This window comes from Bufo gargarizans, chromosome 6, assembly GCF_014858855.1.
Source record: "Bufo gargarizans isolate SCDJY-AF-19 chromosome 6, ASM1485885v1, whole genome shotgun sequence".
In the NCBI taxonomy this organism is placed as follows: Eukaryota; Metazoa; Chordata; class Amphibia; order Anura; family Bufonidae; genus Bufo; species Bufo gargarizans.
In genome coordinates this window covers 286,685,163-286,704,819 of record NC_058085.1, presented here as the reverse complement: position 1 = coordinate 286,704,819, position 19,657 = coordinate 286,685,163, and the positions used below count along the sequence as shown (strand labels likewise).

General features: G+C 45.7%; 1 protein-coding gene across 1 annotated transcript; it reads left to right on the top strand.

Annotated features, from left to right (window-relative positions):
• Positions 1-2,565: 2,565 nt before the first annotated feature.
• TCFL5 (transcription factor like 5) lies at positions 2,566-18,305 on the top strand. Its single transcript, XM_044299652.1, has 6 exons — positions 2,566-3,260; positions 3,969-4,140; positions 5,469-5,646; positions 6,503-6,722; positions 6,924-7,065; positions 17,940-18,305. The coding sequence occupies exons 1-6, from the start codon at positions 2,566-2,568 to the stop codon at positions 18,060-18,062; spliced, it is 1,530 nt and encodes a 509-aa protein (XP_044155587.1). The 3' UTR covers positions 18,063-18,305.
• The last annotated feature ends 1,352 nt before the right edge of the window (positions 18,306-19,657 follow it).

The following is a 19,657-nucleotide window of genomic DNA, read 5'->3' as shown; positions in this document are numbered from 1 at the left end:
CACCTGAGAGAAAAGAGCTGAACAGCCGATCGGCTAGAGATGGCCTATTCTGAGGAAAAACCCATCACATAGTAAAGGCTGGATAACCCCTTTAAAATATTGTTTGATAGTTTATAAAAACAAATTTTTAAAAATTTACATGCCTGTTCAATCTGCTGCTTGGGTGGTCCTTGCAACTAGACTAGTGATTGGCTGCAGTGGTCATGTGGGGCAACGTCCTTGCTGAGTAAACAAAGCCCGGCAAGGAGAACCTGCATGGCGGTGCTGGATCTACCGGGTAAGGGTACTTTCACACTTGCGGAAAAGTGATCCGGCAAGCAGTTTGGGCATGGCATTTGTAAGACTGATCAGGATCCTGATCCGTCTTAGGCTAGTTTCACACTTGCGGCAGGACAGATCCGACAGGCTGTTCACCACGTCGGATCCGTCCTGCGGCTATTTCGCCGTGCCCGCGGACCGCCGCTCCGTCCCCATTGACTATAATGGGGACGGGGGCGGAGCTCCGGCGCAGCACGGAGAAAGCCGCCGGACTAAAAAGCCTGACGTGCAGTAATTTTAGTCCGGCGGGCTTTCTCCGTGCATCGCCGTGCTGCGCAGGAGCTCCGCCCCCGTCCCCATTATAGTCAATGGGGACGGAGCGGCGGTCCGTGGGCACGGCGAAATAGCCGCAGGACGGATCCGACATGGTGAACAGCCTGTCGGATCCGTCCTGCCGCAAGTTTGAAAGTACCCTTACAAATGCATTGAAATGCCGGATCCGTCTTTCTGGTGTCATCCGGAAAAACGGATCCGGCATTTATTTATTTCACATTTTGTTTGGTCTGTGCAGGATGGATCCGGCATTCCGGTATTTTGAATGCCGGATATGGCACTAATACATTCCTATGTAAAAAAATAATAATGCTGATCCGGCATTCAGGCAAGTGTTCCGTTTTTTTGGGCTGGAGATAAAACCGTAGCATGCTACGGTTTTATCTCTGTCCTGATCAGTCAAAAAGTCTGAACTGAAGACATCCTGAACAGATTGCTCTCCTTTAAGAATGCATTAGGATAAAACTGATCAGTTCTTTTCCGGTACAGAGCCCCTAGGACGGAACTCTATGCTGGAAAAGAATAACACTAGTGTGAAAGTACCCTAAGCAGTACCGCCGGGCCATTCCCCTGAATTGTCAGGTTTCTTGATGGTCCGTATTTTTTGTGGCGGCAACCCTATGTGTGACTGATCCCAGGCCGCTGCTCCGCCTACTGTCCGTGAGGCAGATTTACCAAAACTGGTGTAAAGGAAAACTGGCCGTTGCCCATAGCAACCAATCAGATCCCACCATTCCTTTTACAGAGCCCCTTAGCAAAATGAAAGGAGCAACTAAGCCAGTTTTAGTTTACACCAGTTTTGATAAACTTCCCCCAGTAACTCATCAGGCTTTAGACAAAAACTTGTGCAAAGATACATTGCCTAGCAACCACACTGCACTTCCCTAGCAACCAGTCTGTTCTAGATACCACAAGTCTGCACTACAAGAAGCAGCCTGAAGGGCAATTCCTGGAAGGTATATTTCCGAATAGCTGCACAAAGTAAACCCAGAGCAGATATAACGGTGGTGGGGCCTGTTTGGACTGTATTGGAAACTGTACTGATTTTGAACAGCGCCTTCCAGATACTTGGAGGGGAAACTGCTGTTTACTATACGAGAATGAGATTGTGATGAGGAAAGTATTGCCCGTCAAAGAACCTAACGAGCCGCCGTATGCACAGCCTTCCAACAATATGGCGCCGTTCCTCCACGAGCGACGTACTTGGATGAGTCACGTGGGGATACGTCAGAAACGTCAGGTAAGGCTCTGAGCGGACGTTGGCATCTCCGTGTTGTTCCTCCATGATTGTATCCACCACGGGCACAGCCCTAATACATGCGGTGAAGGGACGAGATTCCGGCTTCATCTCCCGTTCCCTGGAGCTTTAGAGAGGGCGGGCGCTTAGGTGTGGGCGGGGTTTGTGCACGGTTACCGTCTATTAAGCGATGACGTCACGGGGAGGCGGTTAAGAGCCGTTTTAGTTGCTGCACCCCCGCGGATTCCTCCTGCCTGGCTGTTGTTTGCAGTGGCTCCGCAGCTCTCCTTTATGAACCCATGATATAATAATACCCAGTCCTGTGCGCCTGTAAGAATTTATTCATGCCACATCTGTTGGTACTCACACTTTTGAGATGTATTTAGTTGGTTTCTATTACTATTTATTGTTTTATAGCATTAAGTCTTGAGGTTCCTGAAGGTTGTCTGTTCCTGGTTTCTTGCTTTCGTTTGCTTGCTGTTGCAGTTTGTAGTCTTCAAGAGGTTTTAATACTTTTACCCATTGGCAATACTTTGTCACCTTCATCCTGTCACTTTAGGTAGTTTATATGAACTCTGCTGTGTTCGCCATTTCTGTACTGAGATCTTATTGATATTATCTCTTAATTATCTATAGATGAGATATCGACGAGAAACGATTTTTAGCATAGTGAATTTGTGACAAGTGTTAATTCTATTTCGTTGGTGTTTTTATGACCTATTCGGTCTGGTGCTATTATGTTTGAGCCGACTCAAGACCACCGTGCAACTCCTGGCTGTCCCACTGAATCTTCGGACTCTGTCGCCAGCACTGGTGAGGATGTGGTTATTGAGCGGGCCGTGGATTTTACCGCAGCTGATTTAAGTATAGTTGAATTGACCGAAATCGAGTACACCCAACTGCAGCAGTTCCTCTACTCACAGATAGATTCCCAGAGTAATGAGGGCGATGTGGAGACAAGGAGGAGCACCCCTTTCCTTCCATCCAGTAATTTGTCCAATGCTCCTCAGTATCAATCAACCAGTCTCAACACTGGCAGCTGTGAAGGAGAAAATGTCTGCCCGATCATATGCCAGTCAGTAGTGTCCACGGATAATAACATAATGAATGCTAACCAAACCATAGGACACGTTGACTTTCAGGAGCTGAGGCTGATGATGCTTAATGAATCCAGTTTAGCTCCCTCTAGTGGTAACATAGCGGAAAAACACCCCAATAACACCAGTGGTGACATCTCGGGGGCAGGTCCAATGCGGGTGAGATCAGCTAGTGATATCATTGGTCTTAATAAGGAAAATGAGAATTTTGGCTGTATGTCTGAACCCAGAACAAGGTCTACAGTTCGTGTTCGTTTAGAGGACAGATTTAACAGCTTGGCAACAGATATACCCAGGTGTACCGAGATGCTGGATACTGGTGCAACCACGAACAAGTGTGTATTTCATGATTTAATGTTTTTTTTTTTTGTGGTTGATAGTCAATTACAGTTTAATCATGATCATTTTTTTCAGTTTTGATCTAATTGGATTCTTTGGGCTATACCCCTTTTGTCACACAAGCCTTCAGGTAGCCCAGATAAGGGATGTTGTCTGGTGGTGTCCTATAGAGAGAAGCTTCAGCTACCACATGTAAAAAAAAAATTGGGGCCAGTGAACTTCTTTTTTTCTGAGGAGCCATTTTTGGGGGGGAAATCAAATTCACTGGGGCCCAACAAAGCTTTTAAAATGTAAAATAGACACTCCTTGGAAAAGGTAGTACCGATACCACTTCTTAGAAAAGATATAACTTATAGAAGACCCAAGAAAGTCTTTGAGAACATTATATGAATCAGATATTTCTACGGCAATGTTCTGTGCTCTGGCAGACTCAAGTCATCTGAATCCAAATTGTGGATCAGTGACTCCAGTTTAGCTTTGTTGTCTGATGGTAGTCTCAGGTAGTCTGCTGTGTATAAGCAGAAGATCACTAGGAAGTCAGTGCATGGAGACTTCATTTCCATTGCAGTTTTCCTTGAAGGCCACCTTTGGGAGATTATGTGAAAAAGTGAATCTTACTTGCACTTGTGTAGAGACCTAGACAACTTGTACAGGAGTAAGATAGATATTATGCTAAACTATGCTTCTCCATCTTTGCGTTTCAGTTTGGTGAACATTGTCCACCAACCTTTGCAGCTCATAGGAACCCAACAGTTGGGCAAGTGCAGCCCCCTAGTGAAAAACAAAGCTGCCTCATCTTCACTTCACTTGGTATATTCTGGTATCAATCTACAGAATACGACTCCTGCTGGAAACTCTGATCCTTTGCTTACACAGGTGATGTTCAGTTCCCAACAGTATGTGTCACATAAGTCAAAGAGCTACACACTAAAGCCAGATTTACTAATCGTGTAAACCAGGGGTGGGGAACCTTTTTGCTGCCGAGAGCCATTTGAATATTTGTAACATCATTCGTGGGCCATACAAACTTCTCAACGTAAAAATGTGACGGCTATATTTGGTCTAACATATAATTGACTTAATAAGTTACATAAATTGCTCATAAAAAATAATCTAGAGCGCTGTATTTTTGCAGCACAAAATGGTGCTTGCGCAATATATGACATATAGTACAGGCACCATTTCAACCACACAGAGTAGTCTAATTTTTAAGTTCAGAATGTTATGTATTTTGCTTTATTTATTTTATTTGGCATTAATGGCAGCCAAGCTAGACCCCGGGGGGTCCAGAAAGTGTTCACCCAGCTTTCACTCTCCCTGCCACTGTCCCTGTCTTTTTCTTTGCAACTGTCTCTGCCTTTGTCCCTTTCTCAGCCTCAGATCTGCACCCACCTCCATCAGCCTCCTATCAGACCTCCCAGCCTACATCAGCCTGAGATCAGACCCTCCCTAGCCTCAGATCAACCCCTATCAGACCCCCCAGCCTCAGATCAGACCCCCAGCCTCAGATCAGCCCCTTAAGCCTCAGATCAGACCTCCCCCAGCCTCAGATCAGACCTCTAAACCCCAGATCAGACCCCCCAGCCTCAGATCAGACTCCCATCAGACCTCCCTGCCTCTGATCAGACCACCCCAGCCTCAGATCAGACCCCCAAGCCTCAGATCAGACACTCATCAGACCCTCACCAGCCTAGGATCAGACTCCCATCAGACCCTCCCCAGCCTCAGATCAGACCAACCAGCATCCAATCAGACATACAAAAAATAAACTGACCTCTCCAGCTCTGGATGGCGCTGCCACTTGGCAGATTCACTTACCCTCCCTGGTCTTCTTCCCGCTGCGCTGTACTGTGATCTGACAGCGCACAGCATCAGGTCATAGTGCGCGTCTACATGCACTACATCCTGACTCTGTACGTGTCAGGACACAGAGCGAGGCCGGGAAAAGGTCAGGGAAGGTGAGGACTGCTAGTGCGGTGCTGTTCTCATCTTCAGAATTGTGGTGCAGTTTTGGCACAGTATGGCACACCTTATGTCACAACTACTTTCCCACTAAGCCCCACCTCTTTTTGTTAAGCTGCCCCCCCCCCCAACCCACCATCGATCATATCAAAAAAAAAGTTTAAAAACTCTACATGCACCAAATTAGGCCATTTTTAGACACATTAGTAAATCTGGGCCACTGACTTCATGTTATTTTCTAGACTAGTTCCTCCCTGAATTCTGGAGCATCCTGCCCCCTGCTGGAGGCGGCAAAGAACCACGAGATCTCTCTCTCCAGAGGATATTCCTTCTGTTATCAGCAGGGTATTGAATCAGCAAAGCAGAACTTGGGACCCCAAAATAAACCATTACCTGAGGTGGTCTCTATTAAAGTCGAAGGTGAGATTTCTCAGCAGTCAACCAATCTGACTAATACTCGGTGCAACTGTGGTGAGCATTGGATCCCCTACAACCAGGCAGGGCTGATCTGGGAATTTGCCGGGTCCAGTAGTTCAGCTTCTGATTTTTAAGGTTTGGGAACCTGACGTATCCATGCTAAAGTGCAGGGTGAGGGTCTTTAATACCACAACGTACATTTACAACTTCAGAAGATTAAAGGGGTTGTCTCACTTTAGCAAATAGCATTTATTATGTATTTAGTAAATTAATACAAGCCACTTACTAATGTATTGTTAATGTCCATATTGCTTCCTTTGCTGGCTGGATTAATTTTACCATCACATTATGCACTGTTTGTTTCCATGGTTCCGACCACCCTTCAATCCATCAGTGGTGGTCGTGCTTCCACACTATAGGAAAAAGCATCAGCCTCTCTGTGGCCGGAACCGTTGGACCTTACATAGTGCTTTTTCCTATAGTGTGCAAGCATGACCACTGCTGCTGGCTTGCAGGATGGTCATAACCATGGAAACAAGCAGTGTATAATGTGATGGAAAAATGAATCCAGCCAGCAAAGGAGGCAATATGGATAATAATATTACATTAGTAAGTGCCTTGTAGTAACATTCTCTACATAATAAATGCTATTTGCTGAAGTGAGAGAACCCCTTTAAAGCCCATGGGCAGGTGTTGTCCATGTATAGCATGGTCATTATTTGATTAATCTCCTTAACTCCTTAACTGTGGGCAAAAGCTGAAGATTCTGTTTTTGCCCAGAGTTACCCTTTAAGCTCAGATTTTCTGTTTGTTAGAATTTTGACAATGATGGAAACGTTTCATGATTCTTCCCTTGTAGATACATTGCATAAGCAATCAATACAGAAGAGAAGCTGCACCCGCATACGACAAGCAGACACTGACATGGAGAGGAGAATCCTAAATGACATTGGAAACACTTGCCAGGTGGCACCCTGGGCACCTACACGGGGTAATACTGCAGAGAAGGGGTCTGATAACAAGCAGACTGGCTTGTCCCAACGAAGAGAGCGACACAATCGTATGGAGAGAGACCGAAGGTGAGGATGTCGGATATGTTGCTCCCATCCTAAATCACAAAAAAATCTGAAGATCTGGGGCAGAACCATGATATTTTTCCTGCTGCCAGTGTCAGTTCTGCAGCAGTCTCCCTGCTGGGCATGTGCAGATTTTTAGACAGCTACATGGTGTCTCAGGGGGCCCAAATGCATCTCTGCTTCATAATCTTCTTATTTTCGCAGGCGCAGAATAAGAGTTTGCTGTGATGAATTAAACAATTTAATTCCATTTTGCACAGTGGAGACGGATAAGGCCACCACACTGCAGTGGACCACTGCCTTCCTAAAATACATCCAGGAGAGACACGGGGACACTCTGAAAAAGGTCAGACATCACTAGCGCATTTGAAGGGCTGGTCAGGCTATTAAAAATGTTTTTAAAGTTTGTGGACACCTTCACTTAAACGTTTTCAGCAGTTTGAGTGATACATGCGCTTAAAAATAAATCTATTTGCAGACTGGCACTCGTTATAGCTACACTGTTATCAAACTGATAAGAATCTGTCTTAAATGTGTGTTTATGAGGTCAGGAGATCAGGGATAAGGCTTCACAGAAACTGTCAGCTCACGGAACTCAGATAGTCTGCAAATAGATTGATTGTTATCAACATGTATCACAAAAACTTCCAGAGAGGGCACAGAGAGGGCATTACTACTGTGAAGGGGCATAACAATTGTTATGGGGACACAGATAGGGTATGTCTACTGTGGGGAGGCACAATGAGGGCATAACTACTCTGAAGGGGGCACAAAGAGGAAATACCAACTGTGAGGGTGTCACTGCCAGACATCTGAGAAGCTCTGACAGACGTTTTTCAGAACCTCCTGCTTGAGGTTCTTTTGTTTTGCTTTCGTTTTGTCATCTCGTTTCCCTCTCTCAGCTGTCATCTAGTTGCACTGATTGCATCCCTTTAAATCCCCTCCCATACTGCATCACTTTGCGGTTTATACAACTTACTGGAGTGTGTACATGCTGGATGCTACAACTGAGGCTTCTACAGATAAGTCTGTTCATTGATTTGTGTTTTCCTGTTTGCTTCATCCTAGGTGACCCTGACTCCCTCCATATTAAGTGTAGGGAGCCGGTGGTCATGTCCCCTCACTATTATAGGGTGTTCAGGTGTCATACAGTCGAGGCACGAGGGCATGCAATTTTCTATCATAGAGATCTTTGCATGGGCTGAGAAGACAGGGAGAGTTTCAGGGCTTAAATAGGGGTCACCCTTTTGTTCCTTAGTTTCGGATCAAGCCAGTCGGATTCTTATTTGTAACTTCTTGTTTTCTGTTACACCATCCGTGACATTATAAACCGCCAAAAGCGTCTCAAGCATGGATCCGGTTTCACTTTTGACTGAACACATGCAGGGTCTTTCATTGGAGCTAGCAGATCTCCGTAAAACTGTATCTCAGTTTCAGGTGACCGGTTCAGCTTGCGTTCATGGAGTTTGTTCTGAGCCTAAGATCTCGCTTCCGGATACGTTCTCCGGGGGTAGTGAGAATTTTGTTTGTTTTAGAGAGGCTTGCAAACTCCATTTTCGCCTACTTCCCTATTCCTCTGGTGATGAGGAGCGGAGGGTGGGGATCATCATCTCGCTGCTCAGGGATAACGCTCAGTCTTGGGCCTTTTCGCTGCCGGTGGGGGCACGGCCCCTCTGTTCAGTGGATGAATTTTTTTTAGCCCTGGGTCATATATAGTGGAGCAGCTGTCAATCTCATTGATAATCAATTTGCTATAACACATGGTTTTCAGGTAGGCACTTTGGGAAAGGATATACCTGTTTTTGCTATTGATTCCGCTCCACTTTCTCAGAAATTGTTAAAGGGCATAGTTCACAATATCCGTTTGATTGTGAGTGATACTCATGTTGAGGATGTGTCATGTTTCGTCCTAAGCGGGTTGCCTACTCCTCTAGTGTTGGGGCTACCCTGGCTCACTAAATATGACCCCACCATTGATTGTCAAGCGAGGCAAATAAATGGTTGGAGTGACTTTTGCAGAGAGAATTGCCTCACGACATCTGTTTCAGAGGTTTCTACTAAGACTGTACCATCTTTTCTCTCTGAATTTTCGGATGTGTTTTCTGAGAGTGGTGTTCAGGAGTTGCCCCCTCACAGGGAGTATGACTGCCCTATTAATCTCATCCCGGGGGCCAAGCTGCCTAAATCTCGTTTATACAATCTCTCCCAACCTGAAATGGTCGCTATGCGTGCTTATATCTCTGAGAGCCTGAGAAAGGGACACATACGACCCTCGAAGTCACCTGTTGCCGCTGTTTTTTTCTTTGTTAAGAAAAAAGATGGTTCTTTAAGACCATGTCTGGATTTCAGGGAGCTGAACAGTATCACAATTCGTGACCCTTATCCGCTTCCTCTGATCCTGGACCTGTTAAACCAGGTTGTTGGGGCTAAAGTTTTTTCCAAGTTGGATCTAAGAGGGGCATACAACCTGGTCAGGGTCAGAGAAGGAGACGAATGGAAGACGACCTTCAATACCCCTGAGGGCCATTTTGAGAATTTGGTTATGCCTTTTGGTTTGAAGAATGCTCCAGCCGTCTTTCAGCATTTTGTGAACAACATTTTTTATCATTTAATGGGGAAATTTGTACTAGTGTATTTGGATGACATTTTGATTTTTTCTCCTGATTTCAAAACTCATAAGGACCACCTACATCAGGTCTTGCTCATCCTGCGGGAGAATAAATAGTACGCTAAACTGGAAAAATGTTTGCGGTTTCAGAAATTCAATTTCTGGGGTTTCTTCTCTCCGCCTCTGGTTTTCGCATGGACCCCGAGAAGGTCCGCGGTGTGCTTGAGTGGGAGCTTCCTGAGAATCAGAAGGCGCTGATGCGTTTTGCCAATTATTACAGGAAGTTTATTTTGAATTATTCCTCTGTTGTTAAACCACTCACTGATATGACTAAAAGGGGGTAGATTTATCCTCCTGGTCAGTAGAGGCGCGTAAGGCCTTTTCTAGTATCAAGGAGAGTTTTGCTTCCGCTCCCATCTTGGTACAACCTGATATCTCTCTGCCCTTCATAGTTGAGGTTGACGCTTCTGAGGTGGGTGTGGGTGCGGTCTTGTCTCAGGGTCCCTCTCCTGCCAAATGGCGACCGTGTGCCTTTTTCTCGAAGAAACTCTCCTCCGCAGAGAGAAATTACGATGTGGGAGATAGGGAGTTGTTGGCCATCAAGTTGGCTTTTGAGGAATGGCGCCATTGGCTAGAGGGAGCCAGACACCCTATTACCGTGTTTACCGACCATAAGAATCTGGCCTACTTGGAGTCAGCCAAGCGTCTGAACCCGAGACAGGGCAGATGGTCTTTGTTCTTTTCAAGGTTTAATTTTGTTGTCACGTTCCGCCCTGGGGTTAAGAATGTGAAGGCGGATGCCCTGTCACGTTGTTTTCCGGGAGGTGGGAATTTTGAAGACCCGGGTCCCATTTTGGCTGAAGGTGTGGTGGTCTCTTCTCTTTATCCTGAATTTGAGGCAAAGGTTCAGGCAGCCCAGGCAGAGGTTCCTGATCGTTGTCCTCCTGGAAGGTTGTTTGTGCCTCTTGCTTTAAGACACAAGGTTTTTAAGGAGCACCACGATACTGTCCTTGCTGGGCACCCGGGGGGTAGAGCCACAGTGGATCTCATCGCTCAGAGATTCTGGTGGCCGGCGCTTCGTAAGTCGGTTGAGGGTTTTATGGCAGCCTGCAAGACCTGCGCTCATGCCAAAGTCCCTCATTCACGGCCATCAGGTCCTCTTCTTCCGTTACCCATTCCTTCCTGTCCTTGGACACATCTGTCCATGGACTTCATTACGGACCTGTCTCGTTCCTCGGGGAAGACTGTGATTCTGGTGGTGGTGGACCGTTTTAGCAAAATGGCGCATTTCATTCCTTTTCCTGGGTTGCCCAATGCTAAGACGCTGGCGCAGGCATTTATTGATCACATTGTCAAATTGCATGGTATTCCTTCAGACATAGTCTCTGATAGGGGCACACAGTTTGTTTCCAGATTCTGGAAGGCTTTCTGTTCTCGCTTGGGGGTTCGGTTGTCATTCTCTTCTGCTATCCACCCACAGTCGAATGGCCAGACAGAGCGGGTCAATCAGAATCTGGAGACATATCTGCGCTGTTTTGTGGCGGAGAATCAGGAGGATTGGTGTTCTTTTTTGTCCCTTGCTGAGTTTGCTTTAAATAACCGTCGTCAGGAGTCCTCTGATAAGTCACCATTTTTTGGTGCACATGGGTTTCATCCGCAGTTTGGGACATTCTCTGGAGAGGGGGTCTTCTGGTTTACCTGATGAGGAGAGATTCTCCTCGTCTTTGTCATCTATTTGGCAAAAGATTCAGGATAATCTAAAGAGCATGAGTGAGAAATATAAGCGTGTGGCGGATAAGAGACGTGTGCCTGGTCCGGACCTGAATGTTGGTGATCTGGTGTGGTTGTCTACTAAGAATATCAAATTGAAGGTTCCCTCCTGGAAGTTGGGTCCTAAGTTTATTGGGCCTTACAAAATCTTGTCCGTCATCAATCCTGTTGCCTACTGTCTTGATCTTCCACAGACTTGGAAGATCCATAATGTTTTTCATAAGTCCCTATTAAAACCGTATGTCCAACCCATTGTACCCTCCTCTTTGCCTCCTCCTCCGATTGTGGTTGATGGTAATCTTGAATTTCAGGTCTCTAGGATTGTGGATTCTCGTGTTGTCCGCGGTTCTCTCCAGTACCTCGTTCATTGGGAGGGTTATAATCCTGAGGAGAGGATGTGGGTCCCAGTGACGGACATTAAGGCCACTCGTCTCATCAGGGCTTTCCATAGGTCCCATCCTGAGAAGGTGGGCTCTGAGTGTCCGGAGTCCACTCGTAGAAGGAGGGGTACTGTCACCGCCAGACATCTGAGAAGCTCTGACAGACGTTCTTCAGAACCTCCTGCTTGAGGTTCTTTTGTTTTGCTTTCGTTTTGTCATCTCCTTTCCCTCTCTCAGCTGTCATCTAGTTGCACTGATTGCATCCCTTTAAATCCCCTCCCATACTGCATCACTTTGCGGTTTATACAACTTCCTGGAGTGTGTACATGCTGGATGCTACAACTGAGGCTTCTACAGATAAGTCTGTTCATTGATTTGTGTTTTCCTGTTTGCTTGATCCTAGGTGACCCTGACTCAGGGGCGTAGCTAGAACTGACTGGGCCCCATAGCAAATTTTTGTACTGGGCCCCTCCCAAACTTAATGGACGCACTCATACACACACTCGCCACATACATGGACGCACTCACCACATACATGGACGCACTCACCACATACATGGACGCACTCATACACGTACTCACCATATACATGGACGCACTCATACAGGCACTCGCCACATACATGGACGCACTCACCACATACATGGACGCACTCATACACGTACTCACCATATACATGGACGCACTCATACAGGCACTCACCATATACATGGACGCACTCATACAGGCACTCACCATATACATGGACGCACTCATACAGGCACTCACCATATACATGGACGCACTCATACAGGCACTCACCATATACATGGACGCACTCATACACGCATTCACCACATACATGGACGCACTCATAAAGGCACTCACAACATACATGGACGCACTCATACAGGCACTCACAACATACATGGACGCACTCATACAGGCACTCACCATATACATGGACGCACTCCTACACGCATTCACCACATACATGGACGCACTCCTACACGCATTCACCACATACATGGACGCACTCATACACGCATTCACCACATACATGGACGCACTCATAAAGGCACTCACCACATACATGGACGCACTCATACAGGCACTCACCACATACATGGACGCACTCATACACGTACTCACCATATACATGGACGCACTCATACAGGCACTCACCATATACATGGACGCACTCATACAGGCACTCACCATATACATGGACGCACTCATACAGGCACTCACCATATACATGGATGCACTCATACAGGCACTCACCATATACATGGACGCACTCATACAGGCACTCACCATATACATGGACGCACTCATACAGGCACTCACCATATACATGGACGCACTCATACAGGCACTCACCATATACATGGACGCACTCATACAGGCACTCACCATATACATGGACGCACTCATACACGCATTCACCACATACATGGATGCACTCATACAGGCACTCACCATATACATGGACGCACTCATACAGGCACTCACCATATACATGGACGCACTCATACACGCATTCACCACATTCATGGACGCACTCATACAGGCACTCACCATATACATGGACGCACTCATACACGCATTCACCACATACATGGACGCACTCATATAGGCACTCACCATATACATGGACACACTCATACAGGCACTCACCATATACATGGACGCACTCATACAGGCAATCACCATATACATGGACGCACTCATACAGGCACTCACCATATACATGGACGCACTCATACAGGCACTCACCATATACATGGACGCACTCATACACGCATTCACCACATTCATGGACGCACTCATACAGGCACTCACCATATACATGGACGCACTCATACACGCATTCACCACATACATGGACGCACTCATACAGGCACTCACCATATACATGGACACACTCATATTGGCACTCACCATATACATGGACGCACTCATACAGGCACTCACCATATACATGGACACACTCATACACGCATTCACCACATTCATGGACGCACTCATACAGGCACTCACCATATACATGGACGCACTCATACAGGCACTCACCATATACATGGACGCACTCATACAGGCACTCACCATATACATGGACGCACTAATACAGGCACTCACCATATACATGGACGCACTCATACACGCATTCACCACATACATGGACGCACTCATACAGGCACTCACCATATACATGATGGCACTCATACACTCACCACATACATGGACGCACTCATACAGGCACTCACCACATACATGGACGCACGTATACAGGCACTCACCATATACATGGACGCACTCATACACGCATTCACCACATACATGGACGCACTCATACAGGCACTCACCACATACATGGACAGACTCACATACGCACTCACCACATATATGGACATATATACTGTGTATATATATATATATATATATATATATATACACACACACACACACATTACATACACATGAACTTTCAAGTAGTTATACACCTATTTCTACAGACAGACACTATTTCTACAGACAGACACTTACCTTTCCTGTAGACAGCTGATGTCTGGTCCTCACAGGCAGCCTGGAGAAGTAGGTGCCATCACCCCTCTGTGCCATCCAGTGACAGCAGTAGTAGGTTTTAGGCGGGACCAGTCTCCCTCGTCCCACTCCCAGTCCCTCCTCCACACAGCAGGACAGGTAACAACCACCCCCAACCCCCCCCCCCCGGCCTGGCCCCGCCCCGGCCCCGCCCCCTCCACCGCCTGAGTCCGCCTCCTACTAACTAGAGGGACTGGGTGGGAGGACTCAGGAGGCGGACTCAGGAGGCGGACTCAGGCAGTGGAGGGGGCGGGGAAATTCATTCTTTTCCTGCACTGCGGTATGCGGGCGGCGCTGGTGCCAGCCTGGCTCCGCCTCCGCTACGCCCCCGTTCCGGCCCCCTCCACCGCATCCGCCGGCCTACCTCATGTTGGACCGCCCGCGCCCCGCCCACTACACTGGGCGGGCGGTCGGCCCTGGGTGCCTGTGAGTGCTGTGATTATAAAAAAAAATAAAAATGATGCGGTCTGGACGGGCGGGCCCCCAGTGGCGTAGGGCCCCATAGCCACTGCTATGGTTGCTATGGCGATCCCTACGCCACTGCCCTGACTCCCTCCGTATTAAGTGTAGGGAGCCGGTGGTCGTGTCCCCTCACTATTATAGGGTGTTCAGGTGTCATACAGTCGAGGCACGAGGGCATGCAATTTTCTATCATAGAAATCTTTGCATGGGCTGAGAAGACAGGGAGAGTTTCAGGGCTTAAATAGGGGTCACCCTTTTGTTCCTTAGTTTCGGATCAAGCCAGTCGGATCCTTATTTGTAACTTCTTGTTTTCTGTTACACCATCCGTGACAGAGGGGGGCAGAACTGTGTTTTTTGTGTTCCGTATACGGAACCATTAATTTAAATGGTTCCGCCCCAAAAAACGGAATGTACTCCGTATGCATTCCGTTTCCGTTTTTCCATTCCGTTCAAAGATAGAACATGTCCTATTATTGCCCGCAAATCACGTTCCGTGGCTCCATTCAAGTCAATGATTCCGCCCAAAAAAGCGGAATATTTCCAATTCACCGCCCTTGCTTGCTCAGCACCAAGGATCTTCACAAAGCTGGTTGTAGAGACGATATCTCCTCTAAGATAAGGACTACAAATCTTCCCATACTTGAATGATTTCCTTATAATAGGGAACTCAGAATTAGAAGCAATCAGTCAAAAAGACTAATTTTTGTAAAAAATTGCAGACCTGGGTTGGTTGGTAAACATGAAAAAGTCCTTCTTGATCCTGTCATCCAACAGGAAGTTTCTAGGAGTAACGTTAGATTCAATGTCCGAAACTTCATCTCTCCCACAGGAAAAAATAGAGACTATCCAGGAAAGAATAATCACAATCGCGAAATAGATGCTCTATCAGGGAGCTATGAGCATTCAGGGACTCATTACATCATGCATAACAACAGTAGCTTGGGGTCAGGCTCACACCAGAGTTATGCAGACCTGGATCCTGGGGTGTTGGAACAGAAAGCAATCATCCCTAGACAGGAAGATAATCATTCCTTACAAAGTAAAGTCAGTTTTAAATTGGTGACAGAAAGACAAATCTATCAAAGAGCGTTGGCGGAAGGAACCATAGATACAGATCATGACAGACGCAAGCAGTACAGGGTGGGGAACAAAAATAGCCCCCTCAACCTAGCAGTTAAAATGGTCAGAGGAAATTAAAAACAAATCCTCAAACTACAGAGAGATGCGGGCAGTCTGGAAGACTCAAAGTATCTCAAAACCAGTTGTGCGGAACCAAAAATAAAAAAAAGAGGTTCTACCCATTACAGCGGTTCATCTCAAGGGATCAGAAAATCCAGAGGGGTTTTTTTAAGTAGAAAAACCCTAGACCTGAAAGAATGGTCTATTAAATCGGGGAATCTTTCGGGAAATTTTTAAAAAATGGGGCAGGTCGCAAATAGATCTGTCCTCCTCAAAGAAAAATGCAAAAGTCGAATACTTTTGTTCCTTAGATCCCAGAGAAAGGCCTTGCGCAGTAGATGCCTTTTTCAATAAAACGGACACGGGACCTAGCATATGCTTTTCCTCCCTGGACTCTTAATTCCCTGAGTCCTACAGGAAATTCTAAACAGACCCAGTAATGGTGAAATGGTGATATTGATAACCCCCTACTGGCCGAAAAGAAGCTGGTTCTCCATTCTATACACAATAGCTGGCTGCTCGCTGTCAGGCGGTAAGTTTGGAAGCCTCGCAGTCCCTCGCACGAACCAGGGGGAGGGCCTAGCGCCGGGACACCAGGGCCTGAGTGACCAAGAGGGCGCAACCGTACCAAGTAGAGCCCTGAGCATACTGCTTTGAAAAATCTGGAAGATGTACTGTAGATGGTTGGGAGATGATTCTCCAAATATGTCCTCCCCATGTATTCAGAAAATATTGGATTTTCTTCAGAAAGGTCGAGATCTTGAACTTGGGCCAAGTACCCCCTAAAAGTCCACATCTCTGCCCTGGGGGCATTCTATAGATCAGGCATGGCCAACCTGAGGCTCTCTAGCTGTTGCAAAACTGGGAGTTGTAGTTTTACAACAGCTGGAGAGCCGCAGGTTGGCCATGCCTGCTATAGATGGATGAAATGTTTCATGAGAGCAGCATCCAGACTTAGACCATCACTAACTCCTAAGGTTCCTTAGGGGTAGGGGTTTTTAAATTTAGTCCTAAAGGCGTTAACAAGATCACCTTTTACTCCATTTAAACATCTCTCCTTTAAAACGTCCTTCTTAATAGCCATAACATCGGCTAGACGTCTAGGGGAAAAATAGGCCCTCTCATGCCGACAACCTTTTCTTGTAATATTTTGCTGACAGGATAGTGCTAAAATTTCGACCCGGGCTTCCTTCTAAGGGTAGTCTCTGACTTCTATCGGGACCTAGAACTTGTCTTACCGTCATTTTATAGTGACCCACAAAACCCTACAGAAGAACAATTCCATCTCTTAGATGTAAGGAAATCTATCATCCAGTACCTGGAAGCCACTAAGATCTTTAGGAAAGAGGAAAATAGGTGTATCCTGTGGATAAAAAATGAAAAAAAATTATGGTAATACCAGTTTACACTGTTATTCATGTGTACATGATTAAGGCCTTACATTAGAGCACTTGGGTGGTACGTGTGTCCTAAGCACAGTGATTCCTGCTCAGCTCTAAAAACATAACCCAACAGCACATGTCACTATGGTCATGCCCTGTGAATATCCTGACGACAAGCTTCTAACAGTATGCTTCTTTTGAAAAAAAATTGATATATCTATTGCATTTAGACATTATTAATATGGAAACAGCCCTAAGGGGTGGCTACTAGCATAAAGGGGTTGTCCCACTTTCCCCATGTCTTTTGTTTTCCGGCAGCTGCAGCACTCGACGTGGATGTATATGCAGGAAAATAAAATGGGTGAGGGGACCACCAAGGCATAGGCACTGGAGTGGCAGGAATTTAACAAAAGAGTAATGTTTTTTTTTTAACAGTTCTTGTTATAAGGTTAATTTGTGACTCCTTTAAGTAGAGCCAACCTTCCACTACCCTCCTAAGCAGATGTCCATTTGATAATGGATTAAGGCTGGAGCTAAAATTGCATTGCTGCGCAACTTTATCTATACCAAATGGAAGAAAAAGTTGCATGCAAAGCTGCACAAACCAATGGCTGCTCTACAACCATGATTTTTTTTTTTACCATATGACCTGAATGGTGGATTGTTATGCTGAATTATATTCTTTGCTAACTGCAGCGTGTTCTGCCCCTGTGGGTTTTCTGGAGATCTTTCCCCAATTTTTGAACATGTTTGAGGAAAAATGTGAGGTTTGGTGAATTTGTTGCCACTGCAAACAGTCTGATAGCATTCTCCGTATGTGATCTTTATTATTACATTGTATTTCATGTTCCAGGAGTTTGAAGCAGTTTTCTGTGGGAGAACCGGAAGGAGATTGAAAGTGGCCAGATCAGAAGGTCCGAGAACTGGCTCAGTTCAGGAAGCGGCAGGGAGCACCACACTCCAGGATGTCAAATAGCAAGATGGCGGGTGTGTGACCAGAGCACAGCACAGTGAGGACATCATTTGTAGCATCCACCTTGTCGGACAGAGGAGCAGGACATTTTAACAAATACCAATTTATCTTTTCTTTGTGATACATACATATTATATTAACATTTAATAGTATTTTCCATTAATGTTAAGACACAAAACCATAACTTGGAGATATTTATTTTCATATGCCTTTTGAGTAGTTTTTGAGTTATGAGTTGCTCTCCTGTCTGGGTGATGACCCTATTCCTGTGCCCATAAAGGTTGTCACCAATTTTCCCCACACCCTAAAAGACACATAGTTAACTATCACTCAGTATCCATTGCCTGTGAAGGAGACCAAGACAATTAAATAATGCCAAATTAGAATATTAAGATCTTACACTACTCAAGGTCTAACATCTCCAGGTTATTTTTTATTTTAGGAAGTAATGTACCTTTAGTGTAAGCTATGGAAGCAGTTTTTTTCTCTTTCACTATATGCTAATTATTTAGTTTAAACTACAATAGCTAAATCCCCACAATGCACTGTGTGGAAGGTGGATCCTTTGCACCTTTTATAATAATAGTCACAATAACAGTTTTAGCATATTTGTGTATGGGGGCGATCAGGAGCCATGCGGTAGCCCCAGTCTTTGTATAGTTTAGAGCAGTATCTGTAACAACGGGTTTACAGACTTTTGTGCAAACCATCACTTTCGGCATACAATGACAACCACATACATGCTGGGAGTTGTAGATTGCAAAACATGACTTTATAGCATGTAGCCACAGATGTAGCATTGATTATAATGACTGCTGTGGCATGCTATGCCATTAACGTAGCGATCCAGTGCTAATGGCGTACTGAACCACTTATTCACTTTGTATAAAAACAGGCATAGTACACAAATGGCATAGAGGGAAGTGGCACGCTACATTAATAGGATAACATGCCGGTGGTTATTTTGATGAATGCTACATCTGATAGTCATATAAAGCTGTAATTAGCAGAGGCATTGTTTTGCTGGCCTAATGGAGCCAATATGATTTATTTTGCAGCACATTCACGGAGCTAGTTATTTGTCTGCCTGATGACTTCCTGCCTAATTATTTTGTTACAGTACAGATAGATGGAATTAGAGTCAGTCACTCTACTTGTTATCACAAATAGGCAAATGCTACTTTTTTGTGGTTACCAACCTCATCAAGAGGGCCGCAGTGTTCCCTTCCTGTGAGTGTTTTGATATCTGTCCTTGTTGAGCTGGGCTCAATAGGCAGAATAGCACAACGGGGCTTATTCTTGAAATCTGTCGCCAAGGAAACATTACACTCCTGGACAGAATTTTGATACTTCATTTGTTTTATTGGATAGAAAAGTGTTGGATATTTACAGGGAGTACACCCAGGACTGCGGCCGGTTTACTAGATGTAGCACTGCCATGACTACACTCCCCTATGTAGAGAAGCTGATCAATATAGAGGTTTAATCCAACTGTTATTCTCTGTGACAGTGATCTCCCTCCAGAGGTTAAATAGGAACTGCCATGGGTACCATATGCACCCCTATAAGAGACAGTTCACTCACCATTGTCCTTAACA